The 22545-nt window shown below is 48.8% G+C and overlaps 1 protein-coding gene across 2 annotated transcripts in view; it reads left to right on the forward strand.

Annotated features, from left to right (window-relative positions):
• The window catches only part of WASF2 (WASP family member 2), a 32123-nt gene that overhangs the window by 4867 nt on the left and 4711 nt on the right, over positions 1-22545 (forward strand). Inside the window, exons 1-8 of one of the 2 annotated variants that reach the window (XM_082296601.1) lie at positions 6769-6857; positions 11790-11943; positions 15806-15940; positions 16447-16600; positions 17666-17783; positions 18552-18682; positions 20042-20197; positions 22013-22533. In XM_082296601.1, the coding sequence (XP_082152727.1) occupies positions 11814-11943; positions 15806-15940; positions 16447-16600; positions 17666-17783; positions 18552-18682; positions 20042-20197; positions 22013-22533 (1345 nt within the window). In that variant the 5' untranslated portion in view covers positions 6769-6857; positions 11790-11813. Of the gene's footprint in view, positions 1-6768; positions 6858-11789; positions 11944-15805; positions 15941-16446; positions 16601-17665; positions 17784-18551; positions 18683-20041; positions 20198-22012; positions 22534-22545 lie in introns of those variants that run through there. The other variant, XM_082296600.1, reaches the window with a different exon arrangement.

Below are 22545 nucleotides of genomic sequence, written 5' to 3' on the forward strand. Positions count from 1 at the left end.
GGTTAAATGATAGTGTTTGTTTCCACATGGTTTTAGGGTGCAATGGGGTGCTGCAGCATGGAAAAGCAGGGAGAGCTCTTGCTCTGTGCTCGCGTTGTTCCCATGCTCTTCTCTTGCTGCATCTGGTGCCTGGCCATGATGGAGAGAGTACGTGGGGTATCTGGAGGCTGGATGATCCAGTGCGGCTGTCCCTCTACTTCAGCGATTTGTCTTCTTTATTCACTGGTGTTCCCAATGATGTTCCAGAGCGACCTGCCTCTTCCAAGCCTCCATTTCTCCCCGCTCATCAAACTGGGCTAATGACTCTGACCTTTTGTTTGTAAAGCAAAAGGAAAAGGATCAACAAAATACTGGAGCTTATTTACTATCATTACTGACATGATGAGCAGTGCCACTTTGCAGCACTTCAAAGAGTCTGTGCTCGTAAGATGCTGGAAATCCCTTGAGAGAGAAAATGTTTCAGATGGAAAAAGAGGAGGGGGAGTATTCTTCACATTCTCCTCTCCTAAGTGTACTCTTCTGCAAGGCATGGAGGCACTATCTTCCTCCAGCCCTCTCCTCTCCCAACTGGGCACTTTAAAATAGTGCTGACAAAATTTGCTGGTTTCGGTAAACGCCAGACTTGCTGGTGTCACTGCTCCAAGTTCTGCATAAATTGTTCCCATGCCGAGGAGTTGTGCAAAGTACTCTTGTTGACCTATTGTATTACCACTAATAAGATTGAATGTGGTTTTAATTTCTCATTTCCTCTTTCTCTGGATGCCCTTTTCCTACTACTTAGAGTCTTACTTCAGGTCTCTCTATAGCAAAAGTCTCTTTCTGTCGCTCAAAGAATGAAGGATGCTTTGCTTTCAGAGCGCTCCGCACTGGAGGGCTTTAAGTGGCATTCAGAGGAGGCTATCAGCCTCAATATCTGATGTATTGGTGTGGCTGCAGTTCATGCATGGAGTGCAAAAAATGGGATTTAATTGGGAGGGAGGGGGAATAGTGGCCTTGGCTGAATGGATGGGTGAAAGTTCCCCGACCACCCCTTAGCCCAGCAAATAGTTGGTTGAGTGCTTGCCAGAGCGGAAGCAAGTTCCCTTTCAGGCACCCTGCCTTTGTCACCGTAAGAAAAAGCACACACGCACTCGTATGGGTTTGGCCTTGCAGCTGCAAAAAAACCCAACCAGGCGAGAGAGAACCATGCACACACCCAGATCCTGTTCTTTCAATACCAGCAGCTGCGGAGCCGGTGCTTTGCTGGAGGAAAGCGTAGAGCTATAAACACAGCTTGTGGAAAACCTTTACCTTCTGTCTAGGGCAGCATGAAATCACTGGCCGCTTCCCTTCTGCAAGCTAAATTAAAAACGGCTGTAATTAACTTACACAAAATAGCCTTTTGGTTGCTATTGAGAATTCAATATTGTATCAAGGAGGTTACATCTAGGGGCTGGCTTCACATGAGAGGTTTCCATAAAGCAGCTTATTGTAGACCTTGTGGTAAGCTTGGCTAGAAAGGTCTGCATCCTTAGCATCCCTGATACGGTCTAATCTCTCTTTTCCCAAAAAGATCAGTTCAATAAAGTGATGATTCCCCCTCTACGCTGGTACCTGGTGTACTGCATCCAGCTATGGGCCCCCAACACAAGAAGGATATGGAGCTGCTGGAGCAAGTCCAGAGGAGACCATGGAGATGCTCTGAGGGCTGGAGCCCCTCTGCTCTGGGGACAGGCTGGGAGAACTGAGGATGTTCACCTGGACAAGAGAAGGCTTCAGGGAGACCTCAGAGCCCCTTCCAGTGCCTAAAGGGGCTCCAAGAAAACTGGAGAGGGACTTCAGACAAGGGCCTGGAGAACAGTACAACAGGGAATGGCTTCAAACTGAAAGAGCAGGTTTAGGTTAGATTTTGGAAAGAAATCCTTCGTTGTGAGGGTGGTGATGCCTTGGCACAGGCTGCCCAGAGCAGTTGTGACTGCCCCTTCTCTGAAAGTGTCCAAGGCCAGGTTGGACGGGGTTTGGAGCAGCCTGGGATGGTGGAAGGTGTCCCTGCTCATGGCAGGGGGTGGAACGAGTTAGTCTTTAAGACCCTTTTCAAGCCCAGCCATTCTGGGGTTTTATGGTTTCAAACACCCTGAAATAGTTTTGGATGGTCCAGAGCCTGGAGTTTGCACTGGAGATTACATAAGGTGAGATCACTGCTGGGCTCAGAACATGCAAAATGGAAACAACTGCAGTTTAAACTGAATATTTTTCTGCCTGTCCCAAGGAGATTTCACAGGCATCTGTCACCACAGCCAAGCTGAAACCTGACCCTGCTCTGTCAGACCAGGGGGGCTGATTGAAACAGTGGGGCCTTGCTGGAGTCTGCTGGAAGGTTGTTCTGCTGGCGGCAGGGATGGAGAAAGTGAGTCCAGGGATTGTCATGCTGTTGAGCAAAACCAGAGGACTGCTCCTCGCAGCTTCCTGCAGCTCTGCCTGCAAATCCCAAATGGCAGCCTGGGATCCTGTGCCGTGCCTGTGCATTGCACAGATGGCTTGTGCACACACAGACCCTGCATTCAGCATTTCTGTGGGGTCACCTCACTGGACACTGCCACAGAAGAGCTGGGTAATCCCAGATTTGGAGAAGGCCCCTTCTCCTCCAGCCCTGGTTCCTCTTCCCATCCTTGAACAGGACAAACCGTAGGTGTAGGGAAGGAGAACTACCTGGAAAATCCCAGGTATGTGGTGGCTTTTGGTACTGGTGTGGTGGGATCCTGCCTGTTCTCCCGAGTTCACAGTAGTGCCCATCTTGCTGGGCTCCTGAGATCCCAAAAGCATAATCAGGCTCTTCACGTGGCATTGTGTTTATATATTTATTTTTTCCCTCCACAATGGAAAGCCTGTGTATTATTTTGACTTTATTAAGATGCTGTTTATAAACCATTTTGATTTAGATGCTCAAGGCTGTTCTCTAGGTTTTTTGTGACCGAAATCCCAGCAGATATAACACTTCTGGAAAACATCAGGGAGTCAGTCTTTTTTTTTTTCCTCTCTCCCCTCATGTCAAAGGTTGACTTAAAATATTAATGCTGCGAAGATTCATTTAAGATATTAAAACTGTTCAGGCAAGAATACATGTACATATTGTAATTACTTCCTTTTTCTTACAATTAAAGTAATTGGATTATATTTAATGAGCTATTTACATTTAATAATTAAGAAAAGACTTATCTTTCCAGTATTCCCCAAGTGCAGCAGAAGGGTGGGGGCACTCAGAGCTGTGATATAATTATCTAGGCGTGAGTTGAAACTGAAAGAGCAGTTGAGCTCTATAGAAAACACTTGGAACTGGTTTGTTCCTACTCTTTCATTAATCAAAATAGTTTAGTGTGTGGCAAAGAAGGGAAGGCTGAGCTTAGCTGCAAATGAGACAGAGTTTATCTGCTGAAAAGGAAGGTTAAAATATGCTCGAACTTAACGAATAAGTCATTTAGGGGGAAAAAAGCACACCCTCTCTTTCCATATTAATTACCGAGCGCTGCCCAGGAATGAGAATGTGCTGCTGTATTGTGAGTTGGGCTTTGTTAGTGCGACAGGCACAAGCCTTTCCTCTGGCTGGGGAGGCTGGTGGGAAGCAGAGGAAGCAAAGCCGCTGTGCTCATTAGCGGGAATTCAGGCCGGGATTGAGGGAGGCAGCGCCGTTCGGTTCAGCAGCCGGGCTGGGCTTCTGCTCAGGCATTCCCGCAGCCAGGGGCTCCTGCAGGACCTCCACGGGGAGCTGTGGGAAGGGCACTGCTTGCCTTCCCACCTACCCTGTGTCTCTTCTAGTCAAGACCCTTTGAAGTGAATTCTGCGCTGTTACAGGCTTTGAGGCCTGGAAAATTCTGCCCCTCTGTCGCGCCCTGGTGACCTGCAGTGCTGCCTCCAGCTATGGGGTGCTCAGCACAGGAAGGATGTGGACCTGTTGAAGCAAGTCCAGAGATGCTCTGAGGGCTGGAGCCCCTCTGCTCTGGGGACAGGCTGGGAGAGCTGGGGATGTCCAGCCTGGAGAAGGCCCCAGGGAGACCTTAGGCACTCCAGTGCCTAAAGGGGCTCCAAGAGAGCTGAAGAGGGACTTTGGGCCAGAGGGAACGGCTTCCCACTGTCAGAGGACAGGGATAGATGGGATATTGGGAAGGAATTCTTCCCTGTGAGGGTGGGGAGGCCCTGGCACAGGGTGCCCAGAGCAGCTGTGGCTGCCCCATCCCTGGGAGGTGTCCCTGCCATGGCAGGGGGTGGAACAAGATGGTTTTTAAGGCCCTTTCCAGCCCAAACCGTTCTAGGATTGTGGGATGCTAGGACCGAAACCTGCCCAGACCTCTCCCCACATACTCCTGAAATGTTTTGGAATCTGCTGTGGGTTTTCAATACGCAAGGACACCAAAGCTACCTGTTGATTGACGGTCGTGATGCCGCTCTGTGTTGTCACTGACCTTGTATCCTTGCCCAAATTATTCACAGGTTTAGCAGAGAGCATTCTGCTCCCTTTGCTGCTCCTGTTTCCTAGGAAGCAACAAAGCCAGAGCTCTTGTGGCGCTGGAGGAGCCCTGCCTCTCTCTCCTGATGTATACCCTCGCAGCAAAGACCTTGAAACCTTTCTGTTCTAGAGCTTTAATTCCTGTTTAATCAATAGTTCTGTATTCTGAGAATCAAATCCCTGTGACAGCTCTCTTTAATTGAGCTAAACTGCCTTTCTCTTGTCACATCTCTTCTAGAGTTTTATTTAAATGCATTTGTTCTGCCTGTGTCCTAGTCAGGTATTGATAGGAACACCAGGTGACCCTCTTTGTTTAACTTGTTTTTCAGCTAAATGAATGGAAACATTAATTAGTGCAATGGTTTGTTTTTTAGGAATTAAAAAAATAAAAGTCTAGGTCAACCTGCTGTCTCTATTAGCACTCCAGCAGAAGCCAGGAGGATCTGTATGTTCCCCATTAGTGATACCCCCATCCTTCCACCCCCAGCCTGATTTCTGACAACAGCTCTGATCGAGTCCCTCTCCAGGAGAGCAGCCTGGTATTTATTCCAGCAAGATCATCTTCAGCAAAGCTGATAACAAAAAGTTTAAAAGGAAGAGCCAAATTTTCAGTCACACCTGTGCAATCCCCTTGAGGGCAGTAAATGATGATGATAATGCATGAGCCAGACAAAAAAAAACGCACAGAAAATGGCTTTCTGAGCCTCTTTTGCATTTTTCAGAGCCAGCAGACTGGAGGGGGGGGGGGGGAAGGCAGGGGAGAAAAAAAAAAGGAGTATTTTTACTGTGGGATTGGAGCAGGCTGGATGCTTGTTGTCTCAAGGACTCCACACTGTACAGTCCTCGTTATGCTGCAGGACCAGGGCTGACATTGCCAGTGTCAGAACATCACTGTGGAAAAGGGCAGTGCTGCTCTTACCCCACATTATTGCCCAAACAGCCTCTTTCGTAACGCTGGCAGGTCGGGCCTGCAAAGTTCTCCGCTTGGTGATTGAAGTGCGTTATTAATGCACAGAGGGCTTGTGGATGTGGGTTTTTGTAATCGGCTGAGCGCGTTCTCCCAAAGGTCCTGGATTTTCAGTAGACCCTGGTTCAGGAGAGCTTTTGTGTGATGGTGGGTGAAAACACAGCCTGTGCTTCCCATCCCACCGGCTGCTGAGAGATGGTGGGCAATGTTTTCCCCTGCGCCCAGGGGGGTTTTACCCGTCCGTCTCCCCTGTGGTTTTTTGGGAGAATAGACCACTGTGAAAGGAAGCAGCCCTGCAGCTGCCCTTCACTGGTGACTCCTGCTCAGCTGCTGGCAGGCTGGGCTGGTAATGACAGATGAGCCTGTGACGCGTTTTTGGGAATGAATACTTGTTACAGCTGGCGGGATGGAGTAGTTTGTGGCATCACATGGCAGTTTTCTCTATAATTTCGCTCCCTATTGCTCGGATGCAGCACTGATTGCTGGGTCTCTCTCTGAGCGTGGAACTGGAGCATTTCTGATTGCCGCATCCCACTTCTCTGTGGCTGCATTGTGAGCTTGGATATAGCCCTGAGCACTCAGCAGAGCCTTATGCTGATTTTTTTTTTTTTCCCCTCAGTTCTCCCTCTGTGTGTGTGTGTGGCTGCTGCTTCCCTTTCTGCAAGTCTTTTGGGGTTACATAAAAGCCAGTCTCTTTCTGGCCATTACAGCTACATGGGGGAGTAGTTACTGCTGAGAGAAGCTTGAAATTTGAAGCAGAGTTGTCACAGACATTAGAAAGAACAGTCGGTCTGCGTTGGCAAGCGACTGAGTTAAGTCTTATTTCATACTGATGGGAATTTCAGATCTGATTATCTCCTTTCCCCCTCATTCCCAAACCTGCTGGTGTGTCTAATCCCCCGATAGGCACTCCTAGAGACGGCTCTCCAAAGCGCTTAGCTGAAGGCTTGGTCTCCTTGACTGTTTGTGTCCAGGCAGAGGATTTTGTAAGCCCTGCTGAGGGCAGGGTGGTTGGTAACCCTGACGTACTTGGAAATCAAACCTAAATTCCCTTCCCTTCCCCAAAAAAAGCGCTCTGCCCTTCTTAGGTGCTTTGTGCTACACCAGACACTGTGACAGATGATCTCACTGCTGGGGTCCAGATTTATTTGCAGATGGTCCCTGATCTAAGAGGTTGTGTGTCACATTGAGCGGGGAATTACCCAGGTGACTCCCAGTAACGCTATGCTAACTGGTCAAATACCAGTGAGGAGAACCTTGCCAGATCTCTCCCTCCAACTCACCTGTTATTTACAGCTCTTTGTGTGCGTTGCATCCGCAGGGCTCGCCTTGGAGTCCTGCCTGCCTTCTCTGCACCACCACGGTGACTGTGCTATCTGCCTGCTCTACAAAAAAAATCCCAAAAAACAGGTCTGGTTCCTCTCTTGCTGTGCAGTGCTGTTTTCTGCTCTGCTCCAAACCGCTTGTTAAGGAGTATTTGCTCCGAGTTGCTGTTTTCAGTCGACAGAACTCGCCTTGGAAAGCAAATACTCAATCCTAAAGCATCCCTGTATTGCTTCTCAATAGTTGTAATCAAAGTCTGTCTCCTTTATTGTTCCTAACAATTGTTCAATTTTACTGTGCCAGCCCTATTTATTAAAAATAGTCAATAAGACGCAGCTTTGTGCAGGGGGTTTATGGACTGGCAGTTCTTGTTTGAAACAAACCAATTGCACTTGATTCTAATCCAGAACTGGGATTCCTGAGTGATCTGCTGCAGCAGAGCTCATGGGGAGAGCGGTCGATGGCTTGGTGAGAAGAAATCCTGGAGCAGCACGCTTATCTTGGATTTACCTCGGCTTTGCTTAAAGTGCTGGATTCGGAAAGGCAAGAATTGCAAGTCACACGTTTTTCCCCCTTTTTGAGCCTGTGTTGGGCCACGCTTGTTCCCCAGTGCCCAAGAGTATTTACAGAACTAATTGCCAAAGTCAGAATCCTCTTAAAAACTGGTGAGCAGGACGTTCAAGGTGAGAGCTTATTGTGGCAGGAGCAGGGTGTTGGATCAGCAGCCATGGGAAGAAGCTCTATGCATGGATCCTGCTTTCTTGGAAAAACATGAGGTGTCCAAGACCACGATCTGCGCAGTGAGAAAGGATGAGAGTTGTTGGGAAGGATGATGGGGAGCAAAAACCTGGTGAATCCTGGAAACAAGGTGCCAGTTGTGGCTGGAAGATCAGTAGGAATGTAGGAGCAGTGAGTTCAGCTTCCAGGGCTTTTTTGTGCTCAGCAAACTTTTTTCTGGGCTGGAGCAGGCCAGGGCTCGGCAGCGCCTGCGTAAGCATTTTGGGAGAGGGAAGTTATGAGGAATCCTGGCAATGCCCAGCTGGAGGTGGGGCAGCAAGGGGAAAGGAGCTGCAGGGTGAAGCTGGGCTTTTCAGATGGTTTGGCTTTTAGTCACTGCCGTCACAACAAGGCTTGGAGCTTTCTGTGATTCAAGTCATGACTTGGAGGCTTCAGAGAAAGTGCTTGGGAGCAGGTAGGAAGGGTCTGGTTCAAGTGGGAGAGGAAAATCATTTGTTTCCTTGTTTTTAAGAAGGTGTGAAGCACAGTGGTTGGGAGGATGAGCCTTTTGAATGTGGATTGATGCAGCAGGGTTTGTGGATTTTCCTTATGGCTCTCCCAGCCAGCAGAGATCACTGAACTTCTTTCCTTGCACTGTGTTTCAATTTGATGCCTTTCTTTGTTTTCCATATTCATTAGAAATCTGTTGCAGAGTTTTCTGTTTCTAGAGGCAGTTTCCTTTTACTTCTAACATACTTGATCTCCTCTCCTGTTACACAGGAATCAGGGCAGGTCCTCTGTTCCCATGTCATTCTTGCAGCTTCTTTAAAAACAGTGTTTGCACCCCAAAACTCTATTCCTGAAACAAATCTAATCTCCAGCATTCATAAGCAAATGGAAACGCTTATCTTTGCCCCAAAGATAAGGATTTTCGGCCTTGCAATTCATTTAAGTTGCATCTGAATGGTAGGATTTAGTTATAATATATGGTCTGCAGTCATTGTGTGACAGTGACTAATGCCTGATGACCAGGCTGGCCAGCCGGGGTGGAATTCTGCTGTGCTGTCATGCCCTGAGCACAGAAAGTGAAGCGGTTCTGGATGGCCCGTGCTTGGCACTGTGCTGTCATTCGCCTCCTTAATGACTCTCTTAAAGAATAACAGCACGAGCCTCCCAGAAAGCTTTTTCAGCTCTGTCCCTTCTTTCATTTACTGTGTCCCCTCCCTGCCCCCAGCTCATGCCTTGCGCTGCCTCCAGTGTTTTGCTTCCTCTTCCTCCTTCACCCTTTGCTCTCATACCTTGTCCTTTCTCCACACCTGGTTTTCTGCCCTACCTGACTCCTGCTTTTGAAATACACCACTTATTTTCCAATCCACACAATTAATCTTTGTCCCACCTACTCACGAGGCATGAAGGTTTTACAGGAGCCCATTAGCTGTTATCTCTATCCCTACCCTCCAAACACTCCAGGAAGAAGCAAGGTCTAACAGTGTTCTTGTGGGGGCATCACCTGCTCTTTTTGCAGGTCCTAGATTTCCTTCATAAAATCTTGAAGCTCCTCGTCCTTCTGCTCGGAAGAGAGGAATTTTTGCTTTAAAATGCCTCTTACCCAAAAGCTGCTGGGAGAGCAGGGTGGTTGTCCACAGCCCATCCTGCCCTGATCATCTCTGATGCTCCACAGGGTTAATTTAATCTCTTAGTTTGCTGGATCCTGGCTGGGTTTAGGGGCAGCAGAGCTGTCCCCGTGGCCTTGGGAAGCGCTGCTGTGGAGATCATGAGGGCAAAACTCGAGTCTGCAGTGTAGTGTGGCCGGGAGGGCGGGGGTGGCTGATGAGCTGGGCTATAAAGGGAGTCTTTTTCTTAGCCTTTATCTCTGCTGTCTTGCACCAGTGCAAATTTGTGCTGTACATGTGCTCTACCTTAGTTTTTCTTTTAAAAAATGCAGTTCTCACCACTGCTCTTTGCTTTTACTTTCAAAACATGCTTTGAAGGCAGACACTTTTGGGGTGACTATACAGGCACGTATCCAGAGCCTTTTTTGTTGGTATTTGAGCTACTACTCCCGTTTTCTGTCCTGTTTTCCCCATCCTTGCAGAGATCAGTGCTACCTGCATTTATCCAACCACGCTACCAATCATCTTGGGGGGTTTTTTTGTCTCCTTTTATACAGTACACTCACATCTCATCCCCCACTTCCAGGCTTATTTTTCCTCTTGCTGTTTTCCTTCTGTCTGTCCTCCACCTTGGAAGGTTTCCAGCCAGGCTGTCCACTCCAGCTCTGCAGATCCCACTGCATGTGCTCCCTGGCCGAGCCCTGGGGAAGCACAGGGGAGAAGCTGGATGCAGGCAGCCTGCAAATGCTGCCTTGTTTATGAGAGCTGCTTGTTGGTGCAGACTGCAGTCTGGGGGGAGCTGGGAAAGTTTGTCTGGCATGAAGCACTAAAGCTGACAAAAGATTGTAGGGCTTGGGCTGGAATCGATAAAACACGGGGTGTTGGGAAGGGAAGGTCAGAGCCCTTCCTTAGTTCACCCTGTTCTTTAAATATCCCCACGGTTCCTGGTGGCTGCAGTGGACACAGGGAAAAACAACACATACTCGATCCTTGGAGGGTCTTGCTTTTATTTATTTGGATGCAGATCTCACTCCCCTGTTCCATAAGGTCCTCAGTTTTGGGGACCCTTTCCGTGCAGCCTGGTCTCGTGGCAGGAGGTTGGAACAGGATGAGCTTTAAGGTCCCTTCCAACCCAAACCATCCTGGCATTCTGAGATGCTGTGAAATCCCTCGTGTCGAGGCGTTGCAAAATGGTAGCAACCTACATCTGCTTGTCTGGGAGATATCCCAGCGCCCGGTGCTGCGGCTCTTGAACTCCTCTGCCTTAATGGGTCAAATTTAGCAATTCAAAATCTGGCTTGTGAGGTAATTAGGAGGGATAATGCCCACTTCTTCCTCTTAACACCCTGATAGAAAAGCATCCAGGAAGGACTCCTGGACCTCAAAGATAAGCTGCCAGCTGCCACAGAGACTATCAAAGGGTGGCTCAAAGTCAAGAGCAAACAGCTGATTTTTTATGGTTCTTGGGTTTTTGCTGGTGGTGACAGGAAGCCATGTTCCCCAAGCTGTTCGCTTCCTGTTTTATTTTTACACCCAGCCCGAGCAGATCCACATGCCTATCACATGGGAGCTGCCTGCTTCTCTTGGGTTGTTCCTCAGCTGACCTAGAAAAGTGATTCTTTCCCCTTATACATTAATCAAGAACTTGGGATGTATTTGCTTTCACTTAGTCCTAAAGATTTCAGGCATGTATGATGCTCCTTGTAGTGAGCTGGTCACCCAGGTTTCCTTCTCCCTCCTGGAGCTGGACAATCTGGGAGGGAGCTGTTTGATGCTTCAGTGTTTGGGCCTGTTAGTAAAGAGATTTTTTGTTAGTTCAAGGCACTGACCTGCACATAAAAGCATTTTCTGTCCAAAGCATAACTTCCGGACACTTAGGTTTTCTTCAGGCTTTTTATTTTATTAGTTTTTTAAAGAACTGGAAGTTTGTCCTGCCTGTTGTACAATCAGTCCTGAGTTGTTTCTGAGCACACTCCAGTCCTGCATCCTGATTAGAGTTCCCTCAACCTTAAACTGCTCTAGCACGAAAACAATGGTCCAGTGTAAACCTCATCCCCGGGGGATTTCCCAAGGGAAGAGGGGTGCAGCCTGCAGGATAAGGAACAGTCACCAGAAAGTTTCCTGGTCAGCTGCAAGCGCTTCCTGTTGTTCCAGGAGAGCCCCGTGTGCTGCGCCAGGAGGGAGGCACCACACGTGCTTTGGTGTGCTGGGAGAAGCTGTTTTGCTCTTTCTTTTTTTGTATAATAACATCTCCTGTCTTCATCTCCTCGGTTTAAGCAACTATTGATTGCAAGTTTGAAATGTTTCTGAAGAGGAGCTCGTAAGAGTCACGCCAGGCGCTGTGTGAGCGCGGGAGGCGGGAGCCCTATCCGGGCAGTGGATGGGTGGGAAGGGAACAACGGCTGCGGCGTTGCCAGCAGCGCTGGGAATGTGGGTGAAGATGCGGAGTTCTCCATCTCTGCCTCTGTACCTGGGCTGGTGGGGCTCTGCTGTCACTGCAAGCCAGAGAACAGGAGGATCTTTATTTCTGATGAACCAGTTTTCTCAGGGTGGGGAGGGGGGGAAAGAAGGCTTATAAATAAAGCCATTTGAGAGCAGGAAAAACGAACACCATGGCTCTGGTGTGCCTGGAATTTGCGGTTGAGTAATCCTTTCCTGTTTCTTTTTTGGGTTGTTTTTCATCTTTCAGAACAGTGCCTGAAGCAGGTCCACCATGCCGTTAGTAACGAGGAACATTGAGCCAAGGCACCTGTGCCGTCAGACGTTGCCTAGCGTTCCGAGCGAGCTGGAATGCGTGACCAACATCACCCTGGCAAATGTCATTCGACAGCTGGGCAGCCTGAGTGAGTACCATGGCGAGCCTGCGCGTTGCCCTCAGGAGTCGCTACTGCTCTTTATTTAGCTCCCTTTCTACTCTCGTGTTCCTATTTCTCCCCCATCTGCCTTCCCTGGGTAATGCTAAAATGTTTTCCTAAAGAAATCTGATGCTAATTTCATATCCCTGGTCCCACTGCCTTCCTATCTAAGAGAAAATGGGGAGGGGGGTGTGTGTATGTGTGTGTGTATGTGAGAGGCTGCAGTGAAACTGCAGATGGAAGGATGGAGCACAACTCAGGCTTGTAAAATGGGAGGCTCTCGGAGCAGGCAGGATCTTGTGTCAGAGAACGTGCCTGTAATTGCATGTGCTACTAAATGGAGCTTGACTCTGTTGAATCTACACCATATCAGTAGTCTTATTTTTAATGGAAGATAATTAAAGCCCCCACACAGAAGCTCCTGTTTGCCCCTGCTGCTGTTTGTTGCGTTGTGAGACCCAAAGACCCGTCTGAGCCAAATGGTGCCTCCAGAGCATCGGTGGTTTGGGGCTGCTCACTCAAATGGCGGCATGAGCTGAAGCGATGCCTGGCCCAGCTAGCTCTCCAGTGGGCTGACCCATAGCCTTGGAAAAGCTGGAGGGAAAACACAGGCCTACATGCCACAGGAGATACGAAGAGTTAATTGTGGTCTCTCCGGGATGACTCCATACTCTGTTGAAATGCTCTGGGTTCTGATTAACCACCTTTGTCCTTGAAGCGAGACTTTGATAATCAAATTAATCTATTGTTTAGCTTCTCTGGGGTGTTTGCAAGCCCTTCTGCTTGCTCTGCAAAGCAAGCCCTTGTCTTCCGCCATGTGGCAGGCAAAGTTTGGGTGCAGCCTCTTTCCAGCAGTGCAAACCATGGCTGTCACTGAAATCTGGGCCCGTGTTTGCTGCCAGTCGGTGTCACATTCTGTTGGGTTGGAGAAATGTCACTGCACAGGCGAAACCAGGCTCTCTGCTCGCGTTCAACTGGCCCTTGTTGTTCATTTGTTAGGTCTGGTAGCCAAGATGGTTGTGGAGAGTGAGTGAAATCCATCTCGTGCATGTGAAATGGTGAGGAAGGAGGCAGTAAAGCTCTGCAAAGCCCCGCTGCAGGGAAAGCTCATCCCTGTTCGGAGACACACTGTGGGTTAGTGTGACAGCCCTGGCCAGATCCCACAGGTTTAGACCTTCTTTGCACAGATATTCAAAGCTTCTCTGTTTCTGAAGCGCTGGGAGCCAAATTGCAGCCTGTTTTTTTCCTTGGAAAGGTACCCTGGGAGCTGGGATGTGGGGATGGGAAGATGTGAGCTGCTGGACCAGTCACAGGTACCTGGAGGGGAAACTGAGGAGAGGAGCCTCCTGCTGACATGTGGTGTGAGAGGAGAGCAAGGCAGATGGGAAGGAAATGCTGAGCACCATCCACTTCCCCAGGGTCAGCAGTATTTTAAATAAAGCAATGTTTAGGCTACGCTCGCACCCAAATGACCAAACTCCTGCCCCCCACCCTTTCCTCTCTCCTCCAAGAAACAAATTCACTCTCTTCTTGTACCTTGACTAGTACAGGAACATAGAGCAGGTTCAGTAGGCTGTGACAGCCCTGTCAAGTGAATAATCAGCCATGCCTGGTGCACCACAGTCTCTTTACAAAGATGCAAACATAAATCTTGTCAAACTTTCATATTCCAGTGAGTTTACCCTTCGTTACTATCGCAGCTGGGAGCACTTTGTATAAGTCGACTGCACGGTTTTGTGTGACTTTATAGAATCCACAAGCTAAAGATGGAAGGACCTATTAAATCATGCCGTCTGTCTTCCTGACAGTGCACGACAAAGATAATTCTGATTGTAAGCTGAACTTTTGCAGTCAAAGTAACTAAACTAAAAAATTAATCTCTGTCTTACCCCATCTAAAAGTGTTCACGAAGCACAGGCGACATGTGAGATGCTGGGTGATAACTCCAGCTGCACTTACACAGGCAAGGGAACACCAACCATCCCTTCTTCTCCCTCCAGGGTCAAAACCAATACAGAAAGTGCTGTTAGATAGTGTTTTATACGTGAAATATACTTTGCATACCAAAGACTTAATTTTTCCCCTAGTGCTTGTTGCAGTTCCTGGTGAAATTCAGAAATGTTTTTTACTTCTTGTGAAAGTAGAAATGAAATTACAGCTTTTCTTTTTTTGAGCTGTTGCTGGAAGGTTTTGCATTTTCCCACAGACAAATTTTTGCTTTCTTTGGTCAGATAGGAGAGCTGATGTGTGCTGATGTTGAACATGGAGAGTGCTTCATGAAACATGACCACAGCAAGGGCTACGTGGCCCTTAGGTTTCCAAACACAAAATCCTTCTCATGAGTTTGAGTTTGTTACTTGAGCATATGTGGAGTCTGCATTGTCTGGGAGGGTAGAAGGAAGAGGTCAGTTGAAGTTAACCTTCAGCATTTGCTTTCTACAAACACTTGGACCTGGCATTGCCACTAAAAGGGGTGGAGAAGGTTGAATTTTAACCTGGCTTGTTCACCGTGCTTGGCAGTGTAAGGAGATCTCCTGGGAGCAGGAACAAGGAGCTGATATGTGAGGTTAGATAGCTGGGAGTGTTTGTGCAGCTGGGCTTTGGGGATGCCCTCGCCCTGCCTTGTGCAAGGGGCGCTTTGTCTCTCTGATGGGACTCTGCAGACAGCCACGTTTCCCAAAATTGCTGTTGAAATTAGACTTCCAACCAGTTTTTCTTTCCTGAATGTCGGAGAGGATCTTTAGGAGTAACAGATTCCAGAACAAACTGTTGACCATATGATGATGCACTTCAAAACCAGACTGCTTATTGGGAGCAGCCTTGTACTCAGCAGCCGTGGCTGGAAATGTTTCCCATCAGTGGGAACACCATGGGCCCATGTCTGCGGTTGGTGCCAAGTCTGCTCTGCGCTGTCCTCAGCGTGGCTGGGGCTCCCTGACTTGGTTTGTGCCTGGGAGCAGAACAAAAAGACAGGACTCATTGAAAGTTCTTGGGTTTCTTCCAGGTTTCCCACCTCTGTCTACCTGTGGCCATCTCTTGTTGCACTGTAGGTTTTAAACTCCTAAGGACGGGGCATGATTTTGCTACTGCTGTAACTGGTGCAGCTCCTGATCCGAGCCCCAGGCGCTCTCGTGGCCCGAACCATGGATGGTGCTTGTCATAGCAGCCCACTGGGTAGTCCAGGCTGTTTGAGAGGGAATGTCCCTGACTGAGAAGTTCCCTTTTGGTTTTGATTTAGAATCAATGTGAATGCATCGATTTTTCAGACAGTGCCACCTGAAGGAACAGCAGGGTCAGTGCTGTCAGCTGCGGTTACAGCTCCAGCTTTGGGATCCAGGACTGGGTCTGCTCTCTACATCCAGAGTGCTTTAAGCTTGTAAAGATGTGCCAGCTCCCCTGGAGGCAGGCCTGCTGGAGACTGGGAGCCTTTGAGATTCTCCAGAGCAATAAAAATCTAACTCTATTTCCTTGTCTAATAAACAGAACAGCAGAGAATCTTAAAGGACCTTCAGATCCATCCACATTCAGACCAGTGTAGTGTTGTCAGTCCTTTTTAGTTCGTTTTAGTTTAGTTTTAATTGGCTTTAAAGTATGTCTCAATTGTTTCCTTATTGCTTGAAGATCCCTTGGAAATGTCAGGTTTTGGTGGAACAAAGCGTTTTCTTCCTGAATGTTAAACTCAACTCTGACAAACTTGAAAAGAAGAATCAATCTTTCTTTCTTTCTTTCTTTCTTTCTTTCTTTCTTTCTTTCTTTCTTTCTTTCTTTCTTTCTTCAAGAAAACAAGCTCGGAGACTGAGTATGGTCTGATGTAGTTCATGAGGGTAATGTGGACACTTTATTATTGCAGGTAAATCTGCAGAAGACATATTTAGGGAGTTGTTTACTCAAGCCAACACCTTTGCCTCTCGGGTGAGCATTCTTGTCGAGAGAGTTGACCGCTTGCAAGTCAAAGTCACTCAGCTGGATCCCAAAGAGGAGGAAGGTAATGGAGTGGAGCACAGGCCAACCATGGTGAAGGTTCTCGTTGAGTCAGCGTGGTTGGTTCAGCACCATAAACCCAGCGTGACACTGCCCTGGGTGGTGGAATGTGTTCTCTGGAGCGAAGAGGGACTGTTCCCTGCCTCCCAGTAGAGCACTTGTGGACAGCCTTTTTGGCCAGGTCCAGCTTTGCTCTTCAGGGATTCCCCATGTGGGAACTCACTCTCCAGCAGCTGGGTGGCAGTGGACGAGCTGCTTGAGCTTGGTCACAGGGGTTCCAACCCCATGGGCCGCTCGAGGGAGGGCTGTGTGGATGGAGCAGCGGATCTTGGCACAGCACGCTGGAGATTTGATGGGTTTCCCAAGGGATCTGTGGGAAAAGGAACCTGACCTTAAGAAGTGCAAAGCATGCCAAGAACTCCAACTGCAATCAGATGTTCACTGCTTGGGCTTCAGTGTTGTTGGCCTGGGTCAAGCTGTTCTTCACTTGCTCTCTCCTCTTCCTTACAGTCTCCCTGCAAGGTATTAACACCAGGAAGGCCTTCAAAAGCTCCACCACTCAGGACCAGAAGCTCTTTGACAGAGATTCTCTCCCTGTGCCTGTCCTTGAAACCTACGGGACCTGCAATACTCCTCCACCTCTCAACATCCTCTCACCTTACAGGTAGGGCTGCAACACCTTCTTGTTCCCTTGCAAAGAGGAACCTCTTCCTCCCGACCTGCCGGGGAGGTTCTTTCCCATCCTGTGCTGAACTGAAGTAGCTGTTTCCTCTGGGAAAGTTGAGTTGCTAAACTGAAATCCACCAGGAAATCTCCGTCCTTTGGATTATGTGAAACTTTGCTTTTGAGGTCATACAAATGAACATAGCTAGGAAATTATCTCTTTGGTTTTCTGCTGTCACTTCTGTGACTGCCTTGGGGTTAGGCGTGGCTGGCACTGCGGAACCATGCTGGGTGTGCTGCAGATGAGGCATTTTTCTTGTGCTGCTCTGTAGCCCCATGGCTCCTTTCCAAAGAGCCGCAGCACGAGGTGCAGAGCATTCACCTGGAGGTGGCTCTCACCCAGGTGGGTGCAGCAGACTCCTGGTGATGCTTCCTGTGGCCTCCAGTGCCTGGTCTGAGACATCTGGTGGGACCTACACTGGCTGTGTAACCAGTTCTGAGCAGTCCCGCTCTGATTCCATCTTGTAGGTAGTACAAGTAAAGGGGGTCAGAATCCAGAGACTTATCCCACATCCATAAATATCTTCTGAGCAGGTAAAAAGTAATTACAGATAGCTGGAGGCAGCTGTCTCCTGCCAGACGCGGCTGCACTGCAAAGTGGGAGGAGAGGGAGTGTGTGTGCGCTCACTCAGGAGCTTCAAGGACGCCGCTGGTCTGATTTAGGGTTCCTGAGCTGGAGGAGGAGGTTTTTTCACACCAAAATACTGCACAAACAAAAGGGAGTTGAAGTGAGAGACCTGCTCTCTCCTGGTGATTGTTCAGAGCAGTTGAGCTCTTCAGGTGCTGAGGAATGGAGGGTTTGTGTGAGGGCAAAAGGGATGGGAAGTGGGAGTGCCAGGATGACTGGGATGTTCTGAAATGGGGGGGCAGAGGCAAGAACAGCCCTTCTGACCATCTCACTGCACTTCTAAACCATCATCTGAGATTGTGCCTTGTGTTTCCTTCAACACAAAGAAATATGTGACTTGATCCTTGTCTGTGTGGTTTTTTCCCCTCCCCATTCCAGGGATGATGGCAAAGAGGCGCTTAAATTCTACACAAATCCTTCATATTTCTTCGACCTTTGGAAGGAGAAAATGCTTCAGGACACCAAGGATATCATGAAGGAGAAGCGGAAACATAGGGTGAGGAAGGGAAGAACAGGAAGTGGGAAGTGTTAATGAATCTTGGACTCCAAATTTGCTATCCAAAATTCAGGTTTGCACTTTTGGACTCCTGAGGGATCAATTCAGTGAAGTTTTTATCTGGTTTACCTTCAACCTTGTTAATTAAAAAAAGAAAACAAAGATACCTCTAATTGGTTTTTCCAAATGCCACTGTCTTTGGGCCTTAATGTTAAATTATAGCGTAAGAGATGCAGTCTTAACATGCTTTATGTAGCTTTTGAGCAACTGGAGCACTAAGCATGAAAACAGATTGTGATTCTTCAATGAAAAATAACAAAAGAGAGATTTAGGGTGTGTTAGAATCCTGAGTAAGGCCATCTAAAGCCCAGTTCTCTGTGGGCAAGTGTCCATATTGTACCCCAGAACACTGAACACCATCAGGGTGAAGGTGAGATTTGGGCATCTTGACACAGAGGCCAAAACCTGAATTGTTGTGGGAAACCAAGCTTTTACTCTGCTCTCAAGCTGCTCGTGCCAGAGGGTGATGATGGCATTGTGTCTCGGCTGCACTGGGGAGCCTGATGTTGTCTGGCATTTTTTTATGTTGTCTGTGCTCCAGCTTTTTTATATGGAAGATCTTTGGAGAGTGCAGCAATCAGGAAAGGAAATTAAAAATCCTCTTTGAGAATGTGTCTTCTTGTAACTGCTCCAGGTCTGTCCTGTCCCTCTCTATTCCCAGTGAATTTAAAGCAAAATAAAGCTTGTGTTTGATTCCTCCTCTCCTAGAAAGAGAAAAAGGAGAATCCGAACCGAGGAAATGTGAATCCACGGAAAATCAAAACCCGGAAAGAGGAGTGGGAAAAGCTGAAAATGGGACAAGAATTTGTCGAGTCAAAGGACAAGCATGGTCCTGCTGGGTAAGCAAGTCTGGGGCTGGGTGATTGGGATGCAGTTCACCCTGCGCTGCAGCTCCTCCGGATCCACGGATCGATACTGCCACTAATCAGATTCTCCAAAGTAAATCCGTCTGCTGATTTAAAATTTGCCAAATAAATCAGGGAGCTGCACGGTTGGAACAAGGTGGCAGGAACGGCTCTGGCTGCTCTCGCTGCCTGTGGGCACAGAGGTGTTGGGAGCTTTGGCTCTGCCCCACGGCGATGCCCTTCCCTCACACCCAGCCGAGGGTGGCATCTCGGTGCCATTGTGTGATGGCTTTGTTACATTTCACAAATGGCTCTTCACACCCTAAAGTTGAAGCGGGGGCTGTCCCCATCCAAGTATTTCAAGCTACAGATCTCTCTTTAGCACTTCTGGCTTGGGAATTCATTTAACTTTTGACACCAGCAAGGCTGGAAGCAGACCGAATTCCCCACAATCCTCTTTTTCCTTGCAGCTTCCTTTCATATAAGAAAAAAATCTCTCTTTAAATCACACTCTCCAGCTAAAAATAAAACTTGCTTTTAGTTTAATAGGAGAACAGGTTTGGTTTCTAGCAGGGGAATCGAGCAGCACAACAGCACCATTTTCTTGCTCCTCTCTTTTCTCATGTGAGCGTGTTCTTGCATTTGGATTCACTTGGGGTCCAGGGCCCCCAAAAATGGAGTGGTTCCCCCACCCCACAGTGAAATGAGTCCACTGAAAGTGTGAGAGTCTCTTTTCAGTACTATTCCAGCTTCGGATGCTTGTTTTAACGGCATTGCGATTTCCATTTCGATATTCTATTCTCAAGCTTATTTTTTGGCATCTTTGAGTATCTCCTGGTTTTGCCACTGATGATATTCAGTGTAACTGCAAGTCCAAGTTGGTCAAAACACTCTTAAGTGTTTTCACAAAATCAAGTGTTAAGAAAAATGGATTTATTCAGGTGTTTGCTTGTTTATTAAAATACATACTCCTGCTGTTCCGGTGTGTGGCAGCAATAAACAGGGCAGCACCTGAGCAAATTTTAGCCAAAGAATTATGTAGAGCAAACACATACAGGTGTATGTGGTTCTCCATATCAGAGTCTTTGAGAAGTAAAGGTTGTTTTTTTTAATGTTATAGAATTATGGACTGGTTTGCGTTGGGAAGGACCTTGAAGTCCATCCAGTCCCATCCCCTGCCATGGGCAGGGACACCTTCCACTACCCCAGGTTGCTCCAAGCCCCATCCAACCTGGCCTTGGACACTTCCAGGGATGGGGCAGCCAACCTCTCTGGACAACTCTCTGGGGGAAAAATGAGCTTTAGGCATTGCCTTGAGCTCTTTAAACAAACTGCTCATCTTGCTTTTCCCAGGTACCCCTCCAACATGGTGTATCAGAACGGCAGCATCGGCTCCAGCGAAAGCATGGATGGGAACTGCTACCCGCCACCGCCACAGACTGACTCTATTGTGCCACCACCTCCCTCATTCCCAGATGACAGCCTGCCTCCACCCCCGGTGGAATTTAGGTAAGCCTACGGGATCCCTTCTGTCACCAAGGAGTAGTAGGTGGTGTAAAAGGATGACATGAGACAGGCTGAGATAGTTCAGCAGAACTTCCTAACGGGTGTTGTATGGGAACCAGAATGCTCCTGTCTGGAAGGGAAGTGCAACTGCAGGCAGGGACAGAGGCATAGGCAGTGCAGCTCTCCGTGAATCCCAGCCACCGTCACCGTTCCCAGGCAGAAGGGGAGAACTAGAGCAGATTTATTCCCCAGCGGTGTCCCAGGGAATGGTTTGGCTCCATTGCCGGGGTTTTCCAGTGCAGTTGTTCCATAGCATGAACTTGTGTTCCTTGTGTTCCATTTGGACAACACTCTCAGGCACGTCTTGGAATTGTTGGGGGTGTCCTGTGCAGAGCCAGGGCCTGAACATGATGGTCCCTGTGAGTCCCTTCCAGCTCAGGCTATTCCATGACAAAGCTTTGCAAAGAACAGCTTCTTTAACCTCTTTTGCTCTGATCTGTGAGAAACACACGACGTGGGCACTGGAGATGGAGATGTATTTAAATTTCAAGGACTTGAGCACAGCAGCTGCCTCCTTCCCAGAGACTTGGGTGCAAGTTCAGGTCATTTACTTCGGATTGAATGAAATGGTGACTCCCAGGCACCTCCAGAGATGAGAGTTATGGTCCAGCAGTGGCTCAAGATGCAAAGGGCAAAACAAGAGTAGACTTTTTATATTTTTTAAAGACATTAAAACAGAGTCAAGAGGAACAAGAGAAAGTCTGTCTGATACACAGGGCTGCTTGGCTTGTCTCCATCTTATCCAAAGGCAGCAATGCTGCAGCAAAGGCTCTTCTGATGTGTCAGAGAGACCCAGCACTGCACTCTGCAGCCTGTGCCTCTCGGGCAGAGCAGACACGAGCTCTAAGATGAAGCTCTCACTGCCTTGTGCAGTTGCTTAGATCTCTGCCCAGCCCCACAGATCTCCCCTCTCTGGTTTTGTTTTGATGGTTGTTCTTAAGGAACCCTGGGAGGTAGATTTGATCTCCAGGAGTCTGTTTTGGATCAGCACTGTTAAAAATGGTGATGTTTTTGTGGCAAATGTACCTTATACTTCTGTCTTGCCATGGAAGGAGGTGTCAGTTTGGGGTTTCCCTTACACAGGATGTCACGCTGTCACATGGGCAGTGGGGGCCTTGGGATGAGCAGAGTCTCCACAATGGGAGATGAGTCCCTCATGCATTGGTGTTTTCCATAAACCATGTTGGGTTTCCATGTCCTCTCCTTCACTCCCCACGGCGGGCTCTGAGACATGGCTGCTGCACTGCAGCTCCGAGCCGTGGAATCCAGGGAGGAGATCCATTCCTAGCAGGTGTTCAGAGCATATGCTTTCCTGGCACCCCCGCCCTCCTCGTGGGGTTTATCCCTGCAGACATCCCTGATCCCTGCCTGGCGTGTCACAAGCCTGACCTCAGCGAGGAGGGGTGATGGCAGGAGCTCTGGAGCCAGGAGGCTGCTCTGAGCTTGGACATGCCTGCCGGGCCTCTGACAGAGGTGAGGTGGCTCATGTTCTTGTCAGCCTGGGAGATGGGATGGAGGACAGCATTCCTGCTATCCCTAGAAGCTTCCCTTTGTTCTGGAGGTGTAGGCCAAAAGAAACAGTGCAAGGGAACTAAAACCAAGGAGTGAGGTCTCATGGAAACATCAGTTAGAAGCTGGAACTTGGATTTTTTTTGTCTGGACTGCAGCAAACACACATGATTTGCATTAACACTGAGACTCTACAGTCTGATCTGGCCTCAAGACTAATTCCCTGTCTCTCTCCTTCTGTTGCCACAGTTATCCTGTAGACAACCAAAGAGGTTCAGGTTCTGGAGGGCCCAAACGATCCAGCCTGGTTAGCCCGAGCCACCCGCCACCAGCTCCTCCAATCGGATCCCCCTCAGCAGCCAGGCCAGGCTTTGCTCCCCCTCCAGCTCCTCCTCCCCCACCACCGCTGATGGAAAACAACCCCCCTCCACCACCTCCCATGGGCTTCCCCTCCCCGGGAACCCCCCCGCCACCCTCGCCCCCTTCTTTCCCCCCTCACCCCGAGTTTGCTGCCCCTCCACCTCCCCCACCTCCCCCAGCAGTTGACTATTCCAGTGTTCTCCCAGCTCCGCTGCCGCAGCCGGGTACTGGGATTGCACCACCCCCGCCGCCCCCTCCGCCTCCTCCCGGCCCACCACCCCTGGCTTCCAGCGGCCTGGATGGCCCCCCGCCCCCTCCTCCACCCTCCGACACCTCCACATCCAAGCCCAAGTCATCCTTGCCTGCAGTTAGCGATGCCAGGAGTGATCTGCTTTCGGCTATTCGGCAAGGTAAGGCTGTGT

Source organism: Coloeus monedula (genome assembly GCF_965178545.1).
Source record: "Coloeus monedula genome assembly, chromosome: 24".
NCBI lineage: Eukaryota > Metazoa > Chordata > Aves > Passeriformes > Corvidae > Coloeus > Coloeus monedula.